The sequence below is a fragment of the Fulmarus glacialis genome, unplaced genomic scaffold, assembly GCF_000690835.1.
Source record: "Fulmarus glacialis isolate BGI_N327 unplaced genomic scaffold, ASM69083v1 scaffold25767, whole genome shotgun sequence".
NCBI lineage: Eukaryota > Metazoa > Chordata > Aves > Procellariiformes > Procellariidae > Fulmarus > Fulmarus glacialis.
In genome coordinates, this window is record NW_009222117.1 from 38,661 (window position 1) to 58,116 (window position 19,456).

Sequence of the window (19,456 nt, forward strand, 5' to 3'; positions counted from 1 at the left end):
ACCTTGGGACTTTTGATATACAGGGAAAAAGGTATACAATAATCCAACCCCCCCTCTTTTTGGATGATAAGAAAGAATTAATTATATCACTGCAGCACCAGAATAACAATTAAAGCAAAACTGTAGTTTTGTTATATTTACTGGATGGTCTGCATTTGCAACTTTGTGATTAAAACAATGTAATGTGTACTGGCAACCCTCTGCAGGATCCCTTTAGAGAAGTTCGCGCCTTCAGACTTTTATCTATAGTTATGGTTGAGGTGCCCTGTCTTCAGTTAGAGCAAGAGATCACCCCCAAAATTCTATTGCTCCCAAGTAATTAACTTGATTAAGAATATACTGAAACAATATCATTGTGGATATCTCCTTTTGCCATGGTCTCGCTCTCAGGACAACTGAGAAATTGCTGCATTAGTGAGGGATGCTAGAGAGAGAGAGGCAGCCTCCTGTACAGGGAGAAGGGGACTTGTTTGCCTGAGGGCCTCTGCTCTCCCAGGCAGTCAACATCAGTCAACATCCCAGGGTGCCCGTCATCCCTGACCCCTCAGGTACAGAACTCATCCTGTGCAGTAACATGAAGGCCCTGAGCAGTGAGGTTGCAGGGTAGTGGTGTTATTCAGATTTTTAATACAGGGCAAGCAGCACCTAATACTTGGTCCAAAACACGAGAGATTTTTGTGGGTGGTGTTACTCGGCATTTTGAGTTTGGTTTGATTCATTATGCGATTACATCTCAGACTAGCGATGCTTTGAACTGACAGTTCCCTACTTCTGAACAGTTGGTTGGAACGGTTTCTGTGTATCTGTGACAGGACTGGGTCTCTTGCACTGCCTACGTACAAGAAACAACTCCTTTTCCTTGCTGAAGACCTCTTCCCCAGGCCTGCACGGCTTTTTTTTTTCTTTTCTTTTTTTTTTTTTTTTTCCTAATTAACTATATGTCTGCTTGGTATTTTACCTGGAGTCCTATGTGCCTGTATCTACACTAGCAAGTAATTTCATGCAGTAGGAGTGGATCAAAGCAATTGGTGCTGACGCTTTCATACCTGCATTATATAAATATTCAGGTGTTTACTTCAGCGTAGACTTGGTGTAGACAGCCATGCCACAAGTGGTTCAAATCCATGTGAAGAACCACTGGAAGCTTTGCCCTCCCAGTAGGGGTATGAGCACCTCTCGTACACACTTGTGCAGCTTCTATTTAGGATTCCTCTGAAAGAAATCTGCATTGCATGCTGCAAACAGAGCCGATGCATGGAAATGGAGACAGTTGATTCAGAACTGCACTGCATCCCTGAACTAAAATGCTCATGTAGGTGTAGCCTCTGGTTACTAATTCTGCCCTACCAATCCTATTGCTTTAAACTTCCCACAGCCACTTCGGGAGCTCTGCATCAAAGGCAGAGGAAAAGTTGTTATTAAAGGGCTCATAAACTGTGCAAAAATAACTTCAATTTTCAAACGGTCAAGATTCCAAAAAGTTAGATTTCTAAATGTATCTTATTAAAAGCAGGTTGCGTTCAGGAAGGTTATGGGGAAGAGTCAGTACGAAAGAATAGCGACTATGATAATTATCCACCTAATTGCTACCAATCACAGGAAAGTACATGCTTCTCACTTCAAGCAGAGTTTTGTCAAAAGCCAAGACAAAGCACTGCCTAGAACAAAATGAGCTACAAAATGGTTTCTAACACTAGCACCTGCACTCTGAGATAATGGGGTGCTGCCGTGCTCCAAGTGATTGGCAGTTTAGATACCATTAAAGTAACAGATACGATGAAGAAGTATAGTTAAAAATAGGCAATGCCTTGAGAGAGAGTCTTGCTCTTAATGTCACAGCATCCACGGCAATCCTCTACATTTGCACTGCACACTCATACTGGGCTTACACTTTGCCTTAACCAAAGCAAGTTGCAGATTTTTCAACAAAAGGAATACAGCTGTAAGGAGAGGGTGGTAAGCTGTGTTATAAACTCCATGAAATGAAATTAAAATAAAATGAAATTTTATTCTTTTCTCTATCTAAATTCTACCAGAGAAGTCTTGAACCAAAGGAGGTAAGGAGTGCTTTTAATTACTATTTTATTTCCTCCGCTAAAGAATTTTTATTACTTGTAGCTCCAGACTGTAAACATAAAGCTGAACTTCAAGCTCTCGGAAGTCTGGTCTTGTTTCCAGGTACACAAAGCAGTAGTTATACGAACTACAGGTCAAATTCTGCTACCTTCTGTTTTACACTAACACTGATTTTTTTTTTTTTTTTTTTCCCCCCGCAATTGAGATATCAGCCAGCGCTAAATGAAAGTTCAAACTTTGTCCATCTTTCCTATCTTGACCATGGAAGACCAAATATCTGTAGAGGGAAAACTTACTTGTCTGTGCAGTATTAGATTTGAATCTCGAACCATAGCATTGTGATATTCAATGTAAGTTTGCTCCAGAAATTGGCACTGCAATATATGACTGAGTGGTTTTATGCTATTAGAAACCTATAGTCAGAACTTAACCTGTTTATTTCTTTAAAGGTGCTTCTCTTCTTATCATCATCCTTTTATCAAAATAATTTTTACTCGGAAATTAAAACAAACACCAAAGCAATGTGCTGATTTGCTGTTTGGTCACTTACCTATTTAGTAGGGAACTGGAAACCATGTGTTTCCCATCAAAAGCTTCTGGAGGCTTTTCTTTGCTTTGATGCTCCTTTCCAGAAGGGCCACATGAAGTTAAGGACTCTGAGTCTTTATCTGGCTCATCTCGTTGATCCGTTTCTATCTGAATTAAAGGCACTTCCCTGTGCTGACCTGCAGGGAGGCATCCAGGGCTCTTCATATGCTCTTTTTTCTCATCCAAATTTACTCCATCCCTTTTGGGTTTTGATTGAATCTGCGTTGCACTTTGGGGACTTTTGCTTTCCAGCACATGTTCTCGGCTTGTATAATCAAAGGAATCCTGCTGGACAACAATTAAATTTTTACCACTTTCAACAATATTTGCAGCCAGTCTGTTTGCATATTGTTCCACGTGTGGTGGGGAATCACTGTGAAACTGGTCTGCCTCTGCAGCCTCAGCCTCGTCTGCTATGATTTTGTTCTTGCGCATTAGAGATTCAATAGAACTTGCCCATGTTTCGTGAATCAACATATCTGTTATCTGGTCAGTCTTGCATCTTTGGTACAGGCATGAGTCAGACTTGCAAAGACCTGAAGAAGCTGCGGTACTGACTGGCTGTACACTTAAGGAATCTTGGTGATGGTGGGCAAATCCATCTAATGAATTTGCCTTAACTGGGACATTAACTGTTAGCCTAGAGCCTGATGATCTGCTCTCAGGCACTGACGATTGCCTAAAGCAAAAAGGTGATCGTAGAGAGGGTGGTAGTAAACTGCCACACCAGTCCTTTGAATTCCGAGGGGAAGATACATTATCTTTATTTTCTTTTTCTAGTTCTCTTAGCATATACCTATAAAATTCTTCTGTTATGCTTTCTGTGCTGGACTGTTTGGATGGGCAACTTGGTCTTACATTAAGATGACAATTTTTCTTGGCTACCTGTTGCAAAGCAGAAGTTAAGATGTTGTTTGCATTTTTTCCTGCATAGTAATCGAGCAGCAAATCAAAACCTCTTCCTTCATTTTCCATCTGGTTCACCATAAATCTTGAAAATTCATCTGTAATGCTTTCACAACTAGACTGCTTTGAGACAGAACTTGTCTGGCTCACAGGCTGACCAAAGGTGTTCATTAGGCCTAGGGTATTGAAAGAGGCTTTGGAATCCGAGTCCTCCTCCGGTATGCTCTCACAGCTTGAGGCCTTGGCTCGGCTCCATTTTTCACAGTGCAGCCTGTTCCTGGGATGGTTTGGACCTTGCCAGATGCTATCAACCATGGAGAGTTCGGTGAGGTTCATGATCTTGGCAGCCACTTCATTTGCAAAGATATTGACTGAATCTGGTGTGTCCTCAAGGTTTATAGATTCATCTACTACCCGATTCATCAATCTTTCCTTTAGCTCAGGATGCTCGTCTGTTTTTCTTTTGATCTCACTAAGTCTAGGTGCCCTGTGCTTCCGAACAACTGAACCATTAGCATGGGTTTCCTTTTTCCTTTTCATGGTTCTGCATGATAAACTCTGGGTCACCAGATATTCATTGCCTCTCTTCCAGGCACAGAACCAGGGTTGCTTTCCATTTGAATTTTCAAGACAAATGGCAGCTATTTCTGTTGCCATAGAGACAACTGTTTCTGCCAATTCTTCTGCAAAATCTGTTATACAATATTTGTCCCTTGAATGTTTCACCTGTAGCCCAGGCTGAGAAGGAAGCAAGACATGATTTCCTAAGAAGGACAAGCTAACCTGAACATCATGATTTAGCACAGCATCACACTTACGCTTGGCCTGGTTTTCTGCACTCATGGTGGCACTGGAAGACAGCTGTTCTTGAACACTGTGCCTGCATTCACTGCTTGCAAAGGTATTTTCTCTGTCTGAAAATGATCTGTAGTCTTTCTTCTTCTCATGATTGTTACTCTGATTTGGGGATTTGTAACAGTCTCGTGTAGTTCTTTTCAGGTATCTTTTCTTGGGAGATGTTTTTGCAACAAACGCGTTATGCCCTGTCACTCTACTTGTTGGTTCTGAATTCAGTGTGGCACTTTCCTTGCTATTTACATCTTTCATATTACTTTTCCTAGTGTTTGTGACATTTCCAAGATCTTTGCTAGCACTAGTGCTGTAGGATGTACCAAATCGCTTAGCAGCAGAGTGATGAAGGGGGCTGTGTGAAGTTTCACGTGCCGTTACCTCTGTTGACCATCCTTCCGCTCTTGTTACTTTCTCTGCTTTTGCGCCCTCGGAAAAGAGAGAACACTCTTCAACTTGTCTTATGTCGTTCATCTTCTTGCAAGTGAAATATATTACGTTAAAAAGCAACTCGTTTGCTGTCTCCATGAAAATGTCTTGTGTAATTGAGCCGTTTTCTGAACGGGGGTGTAGCTGTCTCTTCTTCCTAACCTCTTCAATAGAATGTCGTAGAATAATATTGGATAAGTTTTGCGCAAGTTCATCCCTGATTACTTCATCGGTGCGTGGAATCCGTGGTCTTGCTGCTGTTTCAATAATTTTCCCATTTATGGATTCCATAAAATGCCCTACATTTTTGTATGTGTTGGGTTTTGTCAAAATTATTGATGCCTCTTTGAGAAGTGCCTCTGCAATGCTATCATTTAGCTTCTCCATGCTGCTTCCTATAGCTATGCTACAATGAAGAGTAATGGCTGCAGAAGTCTGAGCAGCAGACAGAAGTCCACTCGAAGTTGCAGGATACTTCTCTTCCTTCATTTCCCCCAGACCACAGACGGCTACAGCACTTGCTACTTGAGTCATGCCACACAGCGCAGATGGAAATGAATATTCTGTGCCAGCACAGTCATCAAGTAGCTGTGAAGATGCTGCGTGTAGTTCTTCATTATCAACGGCTCCACTTTTAGAGTCTGTGGCTTCTTGATCCCGTCTGAATTTTTCTGCAGCCTGCGGACTGGAAATGGTTCCAATAACAGTGGCTGCACAAGCCAGAGCCACTTCCAGTGCGCTCTGGCCATCCCCATTTGAATGTTCTTCCTCAAAGTAATCTGAAACTTCAGCAGAACTTTCTGATTCAGTCCAGTGGCACAGGTTGGGGAAGGCAGACCCTGGCCAGTCAGATATATTCTCAGAACTGTCTGGACTTTGCACTATGACGATCTTTGGAAGTTCATTCCACGGTCGGGAAGCAGATACGTCTTCTGACTTACAGGAGCTTCCTACGGAGATGCTGACTGCAGCCTCCTCACTAAAAGTGGGTTGAGACTGTGACAGTCTAATGAATGCATCTTGCAGAACAGATTCTGCTAAATTTGTGGCGTACTGACCTGTAGTCGCCTGCTCATTTTGCGAGGGAGGATCAGTTTTCCTGATACCTGCACAATCCTCTCCGTCTGTCTTACTGTTGTGTTTTGCTGTTGGGTCATACAGAGGCCCCAGCTCCTCTTTAGCCATTTTGGTTAAAGATACATCTTCTAGCACGTGCGCTGAGCAGGAATTTTCAACCTCACTAGTCAAATTAGTAGTACTAAAGGATGAAGTAGCTCTTCCAGCTAATTCCTTCTGCCACAGTATTTTCTGGTCTGACTTATCTTCAGGTTGTAAGATGCCATCTTCAGCCACAACATTCACAGCTTCAGAGACTCTAGTAGCTGCACTATCTTTATTAATGCAGTTCCCTTCAAGAATGAACGGCAACCTGGCTTTTCTGTAGTGGAGATTTTCAAATCCCTTTCCTTTATTTTTTTTGACATCTGAAGATGCTTCTGAAACACTTAATTTTTCATGATCTATTAAAAGAAAAATAAGAAATTAGTTTTTGCAGAGTACCCTGTGACTTTAAAAAGAAAACAGCTGCACAACTGTGTAACGCATTACTGCTCTGTAAAACTACTGCAAAACCATGTATCCTTGTCTTTGAACAACAATTTAAAAATATGAATGGCTGTCCATTTTCTAAATTACAAATAAATACATGCATGAATTAACATCAATTGCAATTTCTGCGAGCGTTGCCATGGCTGTTTTGCACTATGAGCAATAGCAGAATTATGCTCAGTCCCACTGCTTTTACCAGTTTTATATTCATCAGCCTCGTTGTCATCCTCGAGGTGCTCAGATGCGGTGAGGAAATCTTCTTCTATTGAGGACACTGAGCAGTTTGTGTCATCCTCGGGCTTTAAGACACGAGCGTCTGTCTGCAGCTGTCTCTCCTGAACGAGCTCAAGTCCAATCAGAAACTTGTTTATTTCAAAAATGATGCAGCTTGCGCTGTTTTTCCTGTCCCCCCTCGCACACTGAACCAAGCAGACATCTGCCAGCCAAGGACACTAGAGGAGAAAAGAATCTCAAATAGTTATTGAATTAAAAAATAAAACTTATTTTAACCTTCCCTCTCTATAAATATCTCAGGACTGTTCTGTTGCAAAGATGCAATACAATTTGTCATTTAGATGTTTGCAACACAGTGTGCAGTTACATATATGCCAAAATAAGACCGCTTGGGCTGACAGCTTTTGTTATACAAGTGTTTTAGTAGAGAACCCAGCTGTATCACAGAGGCATCTTTATTTTGTTGAAATTACCAAGTCATTTGTTTTCAATCAACTTCTTGTTTTAATGACAGAGACTTACTTGCTTTTAGCCATGTCAGAGTTAGCCATCTGACATACTGTTATTAATGGCCTCACACCACCCGGTATTACTTGTCTCTTGAGGGAATTGTTAGTGGGCATGAATTCCTTTTCAGGGTAATTTCTGTTGCAACGCTTGTTTGAAGGCAGCCCTGTAAATACTGGCTGGTGAGATTGTTAAGAGCAGGTCACCTTTAGATGTTCCTACAGACTGTTTTAAAATAGTGTTTTATTTTGTTTCTTTGCTCTTCTTCCTCTCATTCCTTATTTGCCCAAAGCCCCATTATTTCAGACCCGTATAATCTCCCACTGGAAATGGGGCTCCACTGCGCACTGTGCTGAGCCTTTATATAAAACTGTCTTACCCAGAGGAGCTGTACAATTAAGTTGAAAGTTGGACAGAAACTGAGAGAAAGGAACTCTTGTTATCCTCATTTTATTGATATTAAAACTGTTGGACATTTGTACAACCACAGTGCTAAGCTGATACCTCTGCATGGGACTAGGTTTGTGGCACGGATGTACTCTGAAGCAAAGCCAAGCTTTTGCAGCTTGTGATCTTGTGCTTTAACTCCAGGCCCCCAGGAAGGAGCCAGCTTGAGTGGAACCAATTCTGGATCGAGGCAGTGGATTTTAAGCTGTGCAAAAGATGCCCTGGACCCCCTGTGCATTTGCACAGTATCTAGCGTAATGTAACCCCATCCTAGATTTTTCGTCTTTGAGTGTGAATGCAAAGCAAATACCTAGTAATAAAGGGAGTGGGATGAGTATTATGTTGGAACAGCATGTTTTATTAGCCTGCTCTTCCTTTCCACCTAAAAAATGTGTCCGAACAGAAAATCGAATAAATTAGTGTGTTAAAAGTAGAACAGAAAAGATAGATTTTTTTTTTTTTTTTTGATTTAGTTCTGAGAAATTTTTGCTGAATCAGACTTGAGCATACACCATATTGTGAAAAATGTTGTTAAAATAGATGCAGCCTTAGATCAAACATTCCCCTGCTGTTTCTCCAGTCCACGATTTGCAGGGCTGTACTTGTGAAAAGGGCTGAGGGGAGCAGAATAAAAATCCTTGTATGAAAACTATGCGAGTCTCCTTACAAATGAAATTCTCTGGAAAGCCAAACAAATGCAAGGACAAACACAGCATGTGCTCATCTGGCCAATAAATCTCACCCAGTCTCAATGCAAAGCTTTACTCCTCTTACAAGACAGAAATTTAGGTTAGTTCTCATTTGTCTCTTGCCTGCACTCTCTCTCCCAGAAGGCTGCCAGTCTCAATGGCCGCAGTCTTTCGGAGATGGGGATCACTTGGGTACTTGAGTCATCTTGTCCGGTCCTTGAAACACTCCTGTGTGTATTGCAGCGGCTTCCCCATTCCAGGGAAGCGGGCTTTGGAGCTCCACTGCTCCCACCACAGGCTTGTGCTCTTACTTTTTTAAATCTTTCTAAATTCAGCCATTAGTCACAAGTGGCAAGAAAGCTCAATAACCAGGCAATTTCTCTCTTTAAAGATCAGCTTATTGCTATAACATAAAATTCAATGATCTTTGCAATACAGCTGTTCTAGGGCCTGCTTCATGAAGACTTTTGTACACAAGTTAATTGCCGTGGAAAAAAAGTTTTCTGCTTCTTTTTTCTGCAGCAGATAAAACTGGAGATACCTGTTCATGTTTTAAGTTTGCTGAGACAGTTTTGTACTCCAGGATAACTCTGCAGTTTTAATGAAGTTCCCAATTCATGCTTGGCCAAATGAGATCAGAATCAGGCTGAAAAGTACTGAAGTATTTTTCATTCTCTTTCTTTACAAAGACATGAACAGGCATAAAATATGATAAAAATGGAAAGGAAGAAAAAGCTTTTTATTATAACAAGGAGTTAAGATTCTGGAACTTGTGTATGAAAATGCCTTCAAGCAAATGTTATTGTTTGCTTCCTTTCTCTATGTGGTGCCAGTAAGAGGAATTCTTGGCCTCCAGATCACAGATAGGGAACATTTCATTGGCAATAATGGGAGTGAAGGAATTAGCATGAGAACTTTGCCTTTAGTGCCTTTAAATGTAAGTTTTAATTAATGCATTAATTACTTTTTAAGATGACAGAAGCTAAATGAGGTATCAGCTCTGATATGGTTAATGTAGCTTGGTATTTTTCATTGTCACATTCAGGCTTACAGTAGCCTCTAGGATCTTCAAGTCCTATCGTCAGCTCTTTTCCGAGGTGCATGCGTGGGAGAAGATGGATTGGGAACAAAAGTGGGAAGTAGCAAGACTTCACTTTATGCACAGAAAGTGTTACATCTTTCCTTTCCCCCCTCTGTGCTGCCCTTCTGACTCCTCCTACTCTTGAAATCTGGGCTTATGAATCATCTCTGCCGCCAAGGCCTGCCTTCCCTGAAGGATCAACCGCTAATATGGCTCAAAGCATTATCAGCTGCAACCCAGGCATCCACAGGATCTAGAGGGAGTAGTGGGATCTCTCTCCTATCTTTGCGTCACGCCCCCTGCCCCGCCACACACACTTAACAGACTTTTGTTAGACAGATTTTTTTTTTTTTATGGTTGCAAACTCCCACTCATCTCTTAAACTGGTGCAAGGTCTTTGCTTTCCATTTTCCAAATTCCATCCCTCACAGGTGTGATGTGATCTTAAAGATGAGTTTGATTCCTACCTGGGGAACTTCATAATCGGCCTGAAGGTTTCCTGATGCTAATCCACTCAGCAGAACTATTTCATTTTCCTTTGGTGGCTGTACGTTCATCGAACTGATGAGTTTGGGGAGATTTGGAGAGACACTGATCAACCTCTGCAGTATGAAAGATAGATTTTGCTCTCAGGTAATGAAGTCTGAGTTGCACAGTTATATTCATAAAAATCAAAATGAAATACCACTTATAGGCATCCCTTTAGAAAGCATACTTGAACTTACTACTTTGAGTCGATTAAAAATAGAACTTGGCAGCATTAAAATGCACATTCTTTCTTTTGAGCCACCAGGCAAGAAAACAGTGAGAGTATAAACTTCTGCACAACTGCCCATCAGGACAATCTGTCATCTGTTACACTGTCACGTGATAAACAGCTTGATTGTATTTGTGCATCTAAATGCTTGGCCTTCCTATTACGAGTAAGTTCCTAAGAGACTGAGAACGCTGTTATGGTCTACACCAGAAAAGATTCAGTAAGTATGGTAATGAGAACAGGGCAAATCTTCCAGTTTTCCTCCAGGCATATGGCAAGAAAACAAAGGGAGAGGTAGCTGGAAATTGCTGATCAAATTGATGCAATACTAAACCTGGAATAACGGAAGTATTTAATACACAGATGAAATGTGTATTTCTTTGCTGTTCTACTGGATGCCTTTGTGACCTTTCATGTGTAATGATACAATCATTTTCTACCCATTATGTATTTGCTAGAGCCAAAAGTGGCAGTAGTCACAACATCAATGATGCTATGTGACATAGGAGATTTGTATTGCGATACTGCTAGGGGTCCCCAGGGATGCGCAGGAGAGATCTGTGCTCATTTGTGCACAAAGGCCAGACCAACAGGACAACACCTGCTCTAAGAGTGCTTGCAATTCTTTTCTGCCAAGGATCTCAGTGTGCTTGCTTTATGAACAGGGAATCAAGGATGACCCCCTACGGAGGGAGTAAATACCACCTGCATTTTATGCACTAACACAGCCCATCAAATGGCAGAGCCATTAAGGGAATGCAGATCTCAGGCACCCAGCCGTACGCTTTAGTTACTATGCAATTCAATGATACTTCACTTTTTTCTTTTCATCTTCAACAGAATACGCTTTCAGTAGTTATTAGTACTGAATTAGATATAATAAAACTTTCTGGCTTAGCAAATCTAATTCAATTTTCGGGAACAATTAACTTTTCTGTAAACTGATCTTCAGATGAGGCTAAGTATTTATATTTGACATAACTAAATTCACTGCTTCAATTCAGTTTGACATTTCAGTATAGTACAAAAAAGTTCTCATCCTTTTCTTTTTTCAAATTATAACCTTTCTGTTATCACACACATTTCTCTACATATCTCTGTTTTTCTACTGTCTAAATTGCCACATTTTATCAGATTTCTTAGGTAGGAAATCATGGCATTTTGTATATCTTTTACTTCAGTTCCTTACCTTTTGTTCAGAATAAAAAAGGAAAAGTCTGGAAAGATGATTACTTTACACCAAAAAACCCCAATGTAACCCATGCCAAGGTTCAAAGGGTAATGCAAAATCCTAACAGTACCTATTAGTAAATAGTTATATATTTCATATGAACAACAGCTATGCTAACATCTTTAAAATTCTTCTATGAAATGCTTTCACCTCATCAGTGTGTTGTACAAAAATCCACCCCCCTCAAAGCTAATTTACACAAACTGCGTATTATACACACAAATTGTGATGAGCGAGTTTCCTCTTAGAGAAGAATACCCAGTACCTGGGCTAGCAGTGAATTTTTACTACCTACACTGAAAACTAAAAGCAAAGTATCATGTCCCAGTCATGGCTAATAAATGCGTTGACTCTGCACCAGCAACTGCCTTTCTAAAACGCGGCCAAACGTTGCAGTCTCTCCGTTACCAGTCCCGCCCAGGCCAGGCGGGGAGTGCCAGCTGTGGCCATGTCGGGGTGCAGCACTGCGGGGAGCCGACCGGGCTCTGCCGCGAAGGCAGAGCTTAGGGCTACGCGAAGCGCGCAGACGGTGAATGCGCCGCTGCTGTAGGGCTGAGAGGTGAAAACCATGCAGCTGCTTTCAAAGTTGATTTGTGCTTGTGAGGGAGTAATCTAATCTCCAGGCATTGTAAAGGGTAGCTGCATAAAGCTAGTTTAAGTTGGCTTTTACAGATAGCTAGCTCTAAGATTGAGGGAGAAACTTTTGGTATTTCCCTTATGACTTGCTATAGCTTTTGTTCCTTAATAAACACTGTAAACAACAATAAAACCATTGCTTATTAGAAAACAACCAGTGCTTCTGTGGATTCAGTACAGTTAAACCTCTCAAGCTGTTCTGCACAGCTAACCTGCTGATTCAACAGAAAAATCATTTTGCTGCAAGAAGCCGTATTTATTTTTGACATTTGAATTTTCACAGATCCAGGATGCAGAAAAGAGCATAGAAAAACAGTTCCTGCTAATGAATGACTTGCAGGAGGCAACAAGATCCCAGCATTGGTTGTCCTTTCATGAGCTAAAGGTGTTTTCAGCAAACTAATGTAATGCTTTACTGAGGAACTCCCTGGATATCGTCAGGAGATCCTACCTTTGTTCACTTACCATGTATTGCTGCCATATTGCTGTGTCGATCACAGGCACCAAGCCAGGATGATGAAAATGAACTGATAAAGGAAGATGTAAACTCAAAACTGACACCAGGCCATATCTTTAAAACGGGACTTCCTCAGATTTGAGGGTTTTTTGGAATGGTATGTATTTTAAATAGCATATCATGATGTAGTTTGTCTCAGTGTTTGTAAAATAACCAGGCTTTTTTTTTTTTTTAAATCCCTTTTTTCTACCCTTCAGATTTTCAGTTAAACAGGTAAAACACACCTTTAGTTCTGTTTTATCTAGACCCCTCCTCAACACCACATAATCAAACTATCTGGAGTTTGACTGAGTAAGACTGGTCAGTTGAATAAGACCTAAATGAGTAAAAGATTCTCAAAGGCTTTTTGGCAGTAGGAAAGAGAGACATCAGAAATTATTTTTATGTAGTATTATGTCAAACTAAAAAATTGGATGTATGACATATCCGTGTTCACTTCTCTGATAAAACCAAGGCTGAGCAAGAAGTCCACTCACATGATAACTGCTGTGAATTCACAGGCTGCAACAATCCATTAGGTATTTCTGGGATGGGAGTAAGAAAAGCTACAAAATACAGCCTGATGTGAGATAATTTCAGATTCCTGATGCATCACTCTCTGTAAGGGTTAAAAATCTAGGGCTGGCTTTGATTTGTCTGTCGAATTTTGATCTGGGTTTGTATTGGAGAGTCCTGGTGTACCTCACTAGACCCACTGTGCACGTTATTAAAACCTAAACTGTTACCTGTTTCACTTGCTCATCGCTGCAATCATCTCTATTTGCATCTAAATTCACAAAACAAACCTGTAAGAAGAAAGAAAAAGAAACAGTAGCTTATAAAATCATACTAGAATGGCAGCAACCCTCTTAAAGTCAATATATGTTCCTTTTAGAGCCTTGTAGCTGCATTATGTGAAGCCTTTTCTTAATACAAGAAAGGTTGAAAGGTTAGCAAAGAGAATAGCAGAGTAGATATTAAGAAAGGAGAAAAAAGAAAAAATAAGAATCATGACTTTATCTGCTGTGACAATTAGTTTGTCTGATGAATGGGCAAATGTTGCCAATAAACTGTAACACAGAGAATATTAGAAAAGAGAGGAAATGTTAAAAATGCATTTGATCGTATATCAGATAAACTCTTTGGGTCTTGCTTTTCCAATGATTTCTTCTTTTCGGGCACTTGTTGCTAAACGTTTCATAAGTGCAAGTATTGATATATGTACAAATTGTGAGTTGCTTTTAGAGTTTTCTCCACATCACATAAATATTGTAGTATTTTTCCTAACTTTCCAAACTTCCTAAGTAGAAGTTTAAGACTTTATGGAAATAATCTTTTTAACCTTGATTCATGAGCAAATATGCAAGCAGAAGTTTTCAGCAGTGCTAATTGGGCACTACAATAGGTGGCGGAACAGCTTACTGTCTAGTAAGTTTACATGTGATTCACTGGAAAGTACTACTTTTAATGACAAGATCTTTTGCCCCTTCTTTGATCATTATGACTTTCAGCAACTATTTAATGGTAGTGAGATTGACTTAAACAGAAACTTCAGATCTAACGACCATTTCATTTCTGAAGACTCTTATTTTTTTAAGTGACTGGAAGGCCATTTTCTAATTTTCAGAAATAAGAAAATCCCTCCTCCAGCTTTATTTCCAAGTTAGAAGCAGGAACTCCAAAGCTAGGCTGACTGTACTACTTCTGAGCACTGTGGATATATCTGTAGAAGTTTGTGAGAGTTTGGTGTTGTCTTGATTTAAACCAAAACCTGGCACAGATTCAGGGCTGAGCTGAAGCCAACGCCTGATTCCAAATAAATTGCAGATCCAGAATTTACCTTCTAAGAGCTGAGTAATTTCTTTTTCTTTTTTTTCTTTTCCCCAGTAAACACTAAATGCTTCTTTCCATATGTACGTTTCCCCTAGAAAAATAAAATGCTCTAAATTATCCCCTTCACCCATATTCTTATGTTAGGCATCCGAGCTCCTGTAGTGTGCCTGCTTTTACCCTAAGACAATACTAATTTCAGTTTATATATGTACATACCATATGTACAGGTTATGACCATCTGCAGTAACAGCCAGCACAGCAGATGGAAAGATACAGTCAGACCTCTCATTGTAAACCAAAAAAACCCCACTGAAAGAGAAAGCTTTTTGCCCTTTTAAATAGTTTAATGGCATCTTTACATGAACTTAAAAATATATTTACTAACATTTTTACAATTTTAGGAAAAATATTTCTCTGCCTGATAATGTCAATAATGAGGATATGCCACTGCCATCTGCATTTTATGGCTGGCTAACTTTTAAGAATTAGTTATAAAAATTTCTGAGCTATAAAGTATTAAAAATACTCTCTAGCAATATAATGTGGTAGTTATGTAATGTCCTAAACATGTTACAGTTAATTATACAGACAAATATTTGTCTTCCTTTCCACTGGGATTTTTACATGTAGACATTTTGCATATGAGCAATAGGTAGTTATTACAAAGCATTAGAAAATTCTGCTCTTGTTTTGCAGGTGTACTTGGCCAATGCCTGCAGTGATACGTAGTTAGGAGTCCACAGGCGCACGGAGGTGCGCTTGCTTAGGCGACCATTAATTCAGCAACCAGGGTAGGAGTGCTGGAAGGTATGGGCCTGGTTTCTAGTTCTCTCAAGTGTGTTCACTACTGTACTGAAGGTAGGGCTGTTACTTAGGAGCTTTGTTTCCAAGCCCCCATGCCAGAGTGGTAAGGTCTAGTTTCGTACTGGATTCAGTGTGAAAGCTTTGTGAAAAAGCTGCGTAGGAGCAGTCGTGTCTGTGCGTACATTCCAGCCAAACACTTGACTCTCTGGTAACCTTGTTTTGTCATTTGCTACCTACATGTCGGTACAATGGTAATGTCTTTGCTGTGTTATACACTGGCACTCCCACCAGTGACACCGACCACCATCCTAAAGGTACGCCCTTTCCGAGCAGCCAAAAAATCATCATCTCTATTTCATGTGGCGTGGATGGCATATAACTCACTAATGCCTCAGTAGAAGAAATAACAGTATAAGCAGGAATACTTATTATTTAAAGTCATATTCTCTTTCTTTCATCTTTTTTTTTTTTTTCCAGAACCCAATAAACTTCTGTTATAAAACCTGTGGCAGTACTGAATCCAGTTTCCAAATACACTTGTCAAATTCCATTGACATTGATTTATTACACTGCCAATGCAGTCTCTTAGCGTTTTCCTGTTCTGTGGACTTTGCAGTTTTAATTATAGGCAATTTTTACACAAAAATAGTTTTGCACTGGTGAAAGACACTGAAGAACTCATTTACTTTTTCCGTTTTGCTGTTTGCTTTGAAATTAGCCCTGCTTGGAGCAGGAGGTGGGACTAGTGGCTACTGTAATCATAAATGAACCCTGCAGCTCCATCCCGGCAGGCTCTGCACTACTGCTGCCTTCTAGGAAGTTCACTGTCAGGATATTTTTCACTGTGAGGAGATACTTCACTAGAGGTGCTCAAAGAGAAAAAGATCCATCTGAAAAATCTCTCACTGTTTTCAGCTTACGTAACACAAAATCTAAGCTCTCACTAGCTTGCATTGCTTGATGAACTTCTAGTAATTAGCAGAGACACCTCCATCAAAACAAGGCAAAACAACACTACAGAATAATTCATGATCTGTAGGAGAGAAATATTGCATAGATTATGAAGAAAGAGCCAAGGTCAGGTCAGCACTTGTTAACCTCAATTTAATTCTGACTTTTTTCCTTTGGATCAGATGCAGACTAATGTATTTTAGCTTAGTTTAACTAGAACCTAACCTTGTCCTGATCACAGTACCTTTAAACGTCAGTCCTTTCCCATACACTTCTCCTTTACACCTCACATCCTTGTCTTCCCACGAACATCTTTTCACTTCCAAAATGCGTCTGCTCTCCACTCATACTGAGCTACTGTCTGGAAACCACGCAGAAACATCAAGATATTGCCTTTTTTCCTGGCTTAGGAAATATTTATTTTGGGGGGAGAAAACAACAATAATTAAATGGTGTTACGTAATATAAAAAGGGAAAAAAACCACCACACAAATTCTGACTTTACATAGTGAGATAGTCACCCTCAACTTCCCTGTTAGATAATAATATCTACTTTTGGTTCAATAGTGTTTCCAGTGTAGCAATTCTGTTTGCTCAAGTGAGAACAGCACTTTTCTTTTGGTGAACACGTACCACTGCGCTCAAATCTAGAGTCTCAATACTGGCAGAAAGCAGTATGCTACGTATTCAGAAACCATTTAATGCACAATCACACTGTAAATAGCAACCCTTTTACTATGTAGATTCTTGTACTTGAATTACACGAATTGGGGTCTGACCCCCAAACCTCCTCTTCATAAAACTCTCCAAGCATTTCTACTAGGACAGTACCAGGCAGATTATCATTACTAACTTGCTGAGCTTTGATCTTGAAGAAGCCTTTACTTTCCAGGATCATATAAAAGGAAAGAGAGAAACTTTTTTTTTTTCCTTTTTTTTCTTCCCTATTTTGCATGATAATTTCTGTGGCTGGTAAGAGGTGTACGGAGTAAATTCTCCAGATCAACAATTTCAAGTCCTGCAATCTACTCTTGAGTTGGTGGAGAAACTATGCAGACACCTCAGCATTCACTGTCTGCAAATTAAGGCTATTGCTTCTTAAAAGAACTACATGTTAAGAATCAATTTGTTTACAAAGCACTTAAGGATATAATGTACTATACACACAATGTATTTTACTCATTGACAGATGGCCTCAGGGAATCGCTAAAAGCATAACACTGTTCTCTCACTTTGGAAAAGTAAAGCAATTTCATTTTTTTTCAGAGTACTGATGCTGGCAAACAGCTGAATGACAAGCAAAGAAATATACTATTGTCTATATTTTCCTTATTGCTTTCATTTTAGCTTGTATTAACCAAGGTTGGTATTACTGGCATTTTAATATTCCCTAGATAGAAAAAGCACACTGATGGTAAGAAAGAACCACTGTCTCAGAGGTATAACACTAACAACAGTAATTTTAAAAAAACTGTGTATTTTTCCTCAGTGTCTGTTCTAGGGTGAAATCTATTTCAGTTCTGTACTATTTTCCCCAGATAAGAGATTGCCAAACTACCTTTTTCTGTTTGTTTTAGGAAGTGCTAATGCCTCTTTTTATTGTCTGTATCAATGCCTGACAGTAAGGAAAGGCTTTTTCTTTGTCCTATGAAATATCTTATAGCTTTTGGTGAGATTAAAACAAGTCCTAGCTTGTGGGTTTTTCATTAAACTAGTATTTTTTTAATTAAGAAGAAAATCTGTTTGTTTTCCAATCCCCTTCTATGTCAAAATACTAACCCAGCAGAGATGTTTGAAGGCTGGGCTCATCCTGCCACAGTAGCAGTAGCTCCTTGCACAGTGCTGTAATGGCTAGAAGCTGCTAGCAGCTTTTCAGCAAAGAAATAGCTTTGAGATGCTTGGTCCCTTTTCTCCCATGAAGCACGAGTTCTTCCAGCTTCTTCTTAGGGAAGAGATTGAATGGAAAATCCACTATATTCCTCTCTCTCCGTGGGATAATAGCTGTCCCTTCCATCTAACTGATGTAGTTACTCTGGTAAGTGAAGCGAGAGCCGTAGTCTTGTGTTCTGCACTGTAAAGGACTGTGATCAACACTTGTTTAAAGTGCTGCAGGAGGTGTTTATTTTTTGTCCTCCATAAAATCCAAATACATATACATTATACACCATCCTCCCAAATAAATTTCAATATCTATTTTAAAAGAAAGGAATTTAACCTGAAGAGACAAGACTTGAAAATTAGAACCATTTACAGATGGCTTGTGCAACTTTAATTCTACCTCATATGCCCACATATATGCAACGCAGGATCTTTGTCTGATTCAATGAACAGGAAGCCTGCAAAAAGGTGCAGAACTATGAAGAAGCAGAGAACTGTGTATCTGCCATTTTCTAACATTTGATTTTATGACTTTGTAACCTAAAGGACACTCTTTGTTTCTAATCTATGTCAGTCAGTGGATTACGACCACACAGTTAAAGACAGTATCAAAATGCCAAAATGGTGGTAGGACAACATTCAGGTGGCATAAACCCCTTCATCCCTGTCACTCTACCACGATACCCATAGAGCTGATCCCCATCAGCTCCGGCCTAGGTGTCACTAGCAGGCTGGGTTTGGTGCCGTACATCTCAGCATAGGCTAAACCTCTGTGTATGTATTTGGATTTGGAGGGGAATTGTGCAGAACTCGCCGTGTTCTGTGCTGCCCTGATTGCTATCTCAGTATGTAAACGCTGCCTGGAAACTGAGCTTATAGGGTCTTTACATCCCAGGTCTGTGCTGCTCTGCTTCCTCCATCCTGTCTTCTGTCACAACACCAATTCTACTTAGACATGCAAGGTGCCAATTCAGACAGCCCAGGAGAGAGTTAGAGGAAATTTGGGACTGCACTGCAATCTGCCCAATAAAACTCATGCTTAATTTCCTACAAACAGAAGCGAAAAAGATAATTAGTCCCAGGAGATATCGCAGGAGAAAATAATTCTGAGCAGGCAGTTCCTGGGTGCAAAGGAAAAACACAGTTTAAATGCCGAAGCCTGAGGACGTGCGGGATACAACCATGTGGCCTAGGAAGGCTGAGTGACTGCTGAGCCCAAGACTGATAGTAGTTTGTATATAAAACCAGCCGAAGCGCTGATGAGAATGCAGTCCTCAAGGGCAAAGAACTGAAGCAGCAACTGTATCTCCACAGCAGGAAAGGCAAGTTCAAACTGTGCTGTTCCTTGCACTTTAAGCTTTCCCCGATGACATTCAGCAGTTATTTTGTTCACTTGAAATGTTAGCATCCGTTGCCGACAGGAGTCCGGTGGCGGGAGCAGGAAGGCGGCTGTATG

The 19,456-nt window shown here is 40.2% G+C and overlaps 1 protein-coding gene across 3 annotated transcripts in view; it reads right to left on the reverse strand.

Annotated features, from left to right (window-relative positions):
• SPHKAP (SPHK1 interactor, AKAP domain containing) overlaps positions 1–19,456 on the reverse strand; it is a 53,645-nt gene that overhangs the window by 8,591 nt on the left and 25,598 nt on the right. For all 3 annotated transcript variants that reach the window (XM_009581345.1, XM_009581342.1, XM_009581344.1), the window contains exons 3-6: positions 13,281–13,340; positions 9,882–10,016; positions 6,653–6,908; positions 2,627–6,368 (exon numbers count right to left, since the gene is read on the reverse strand). In XM_009581345.1, coding sequence (XP_009579640.1) covers positions 2,627–6,368; positions 6,653–6,908; positions 9,882–10,016; positions 13,281–13,340 — 4,193 coding nt within the window. The remainder of the gene's footprint in view (positions 1–2,626; positions 6,369–6,652; positions 6,909–9,881; positions 10,017–13,280; positions 13,341–19,456) is intronic.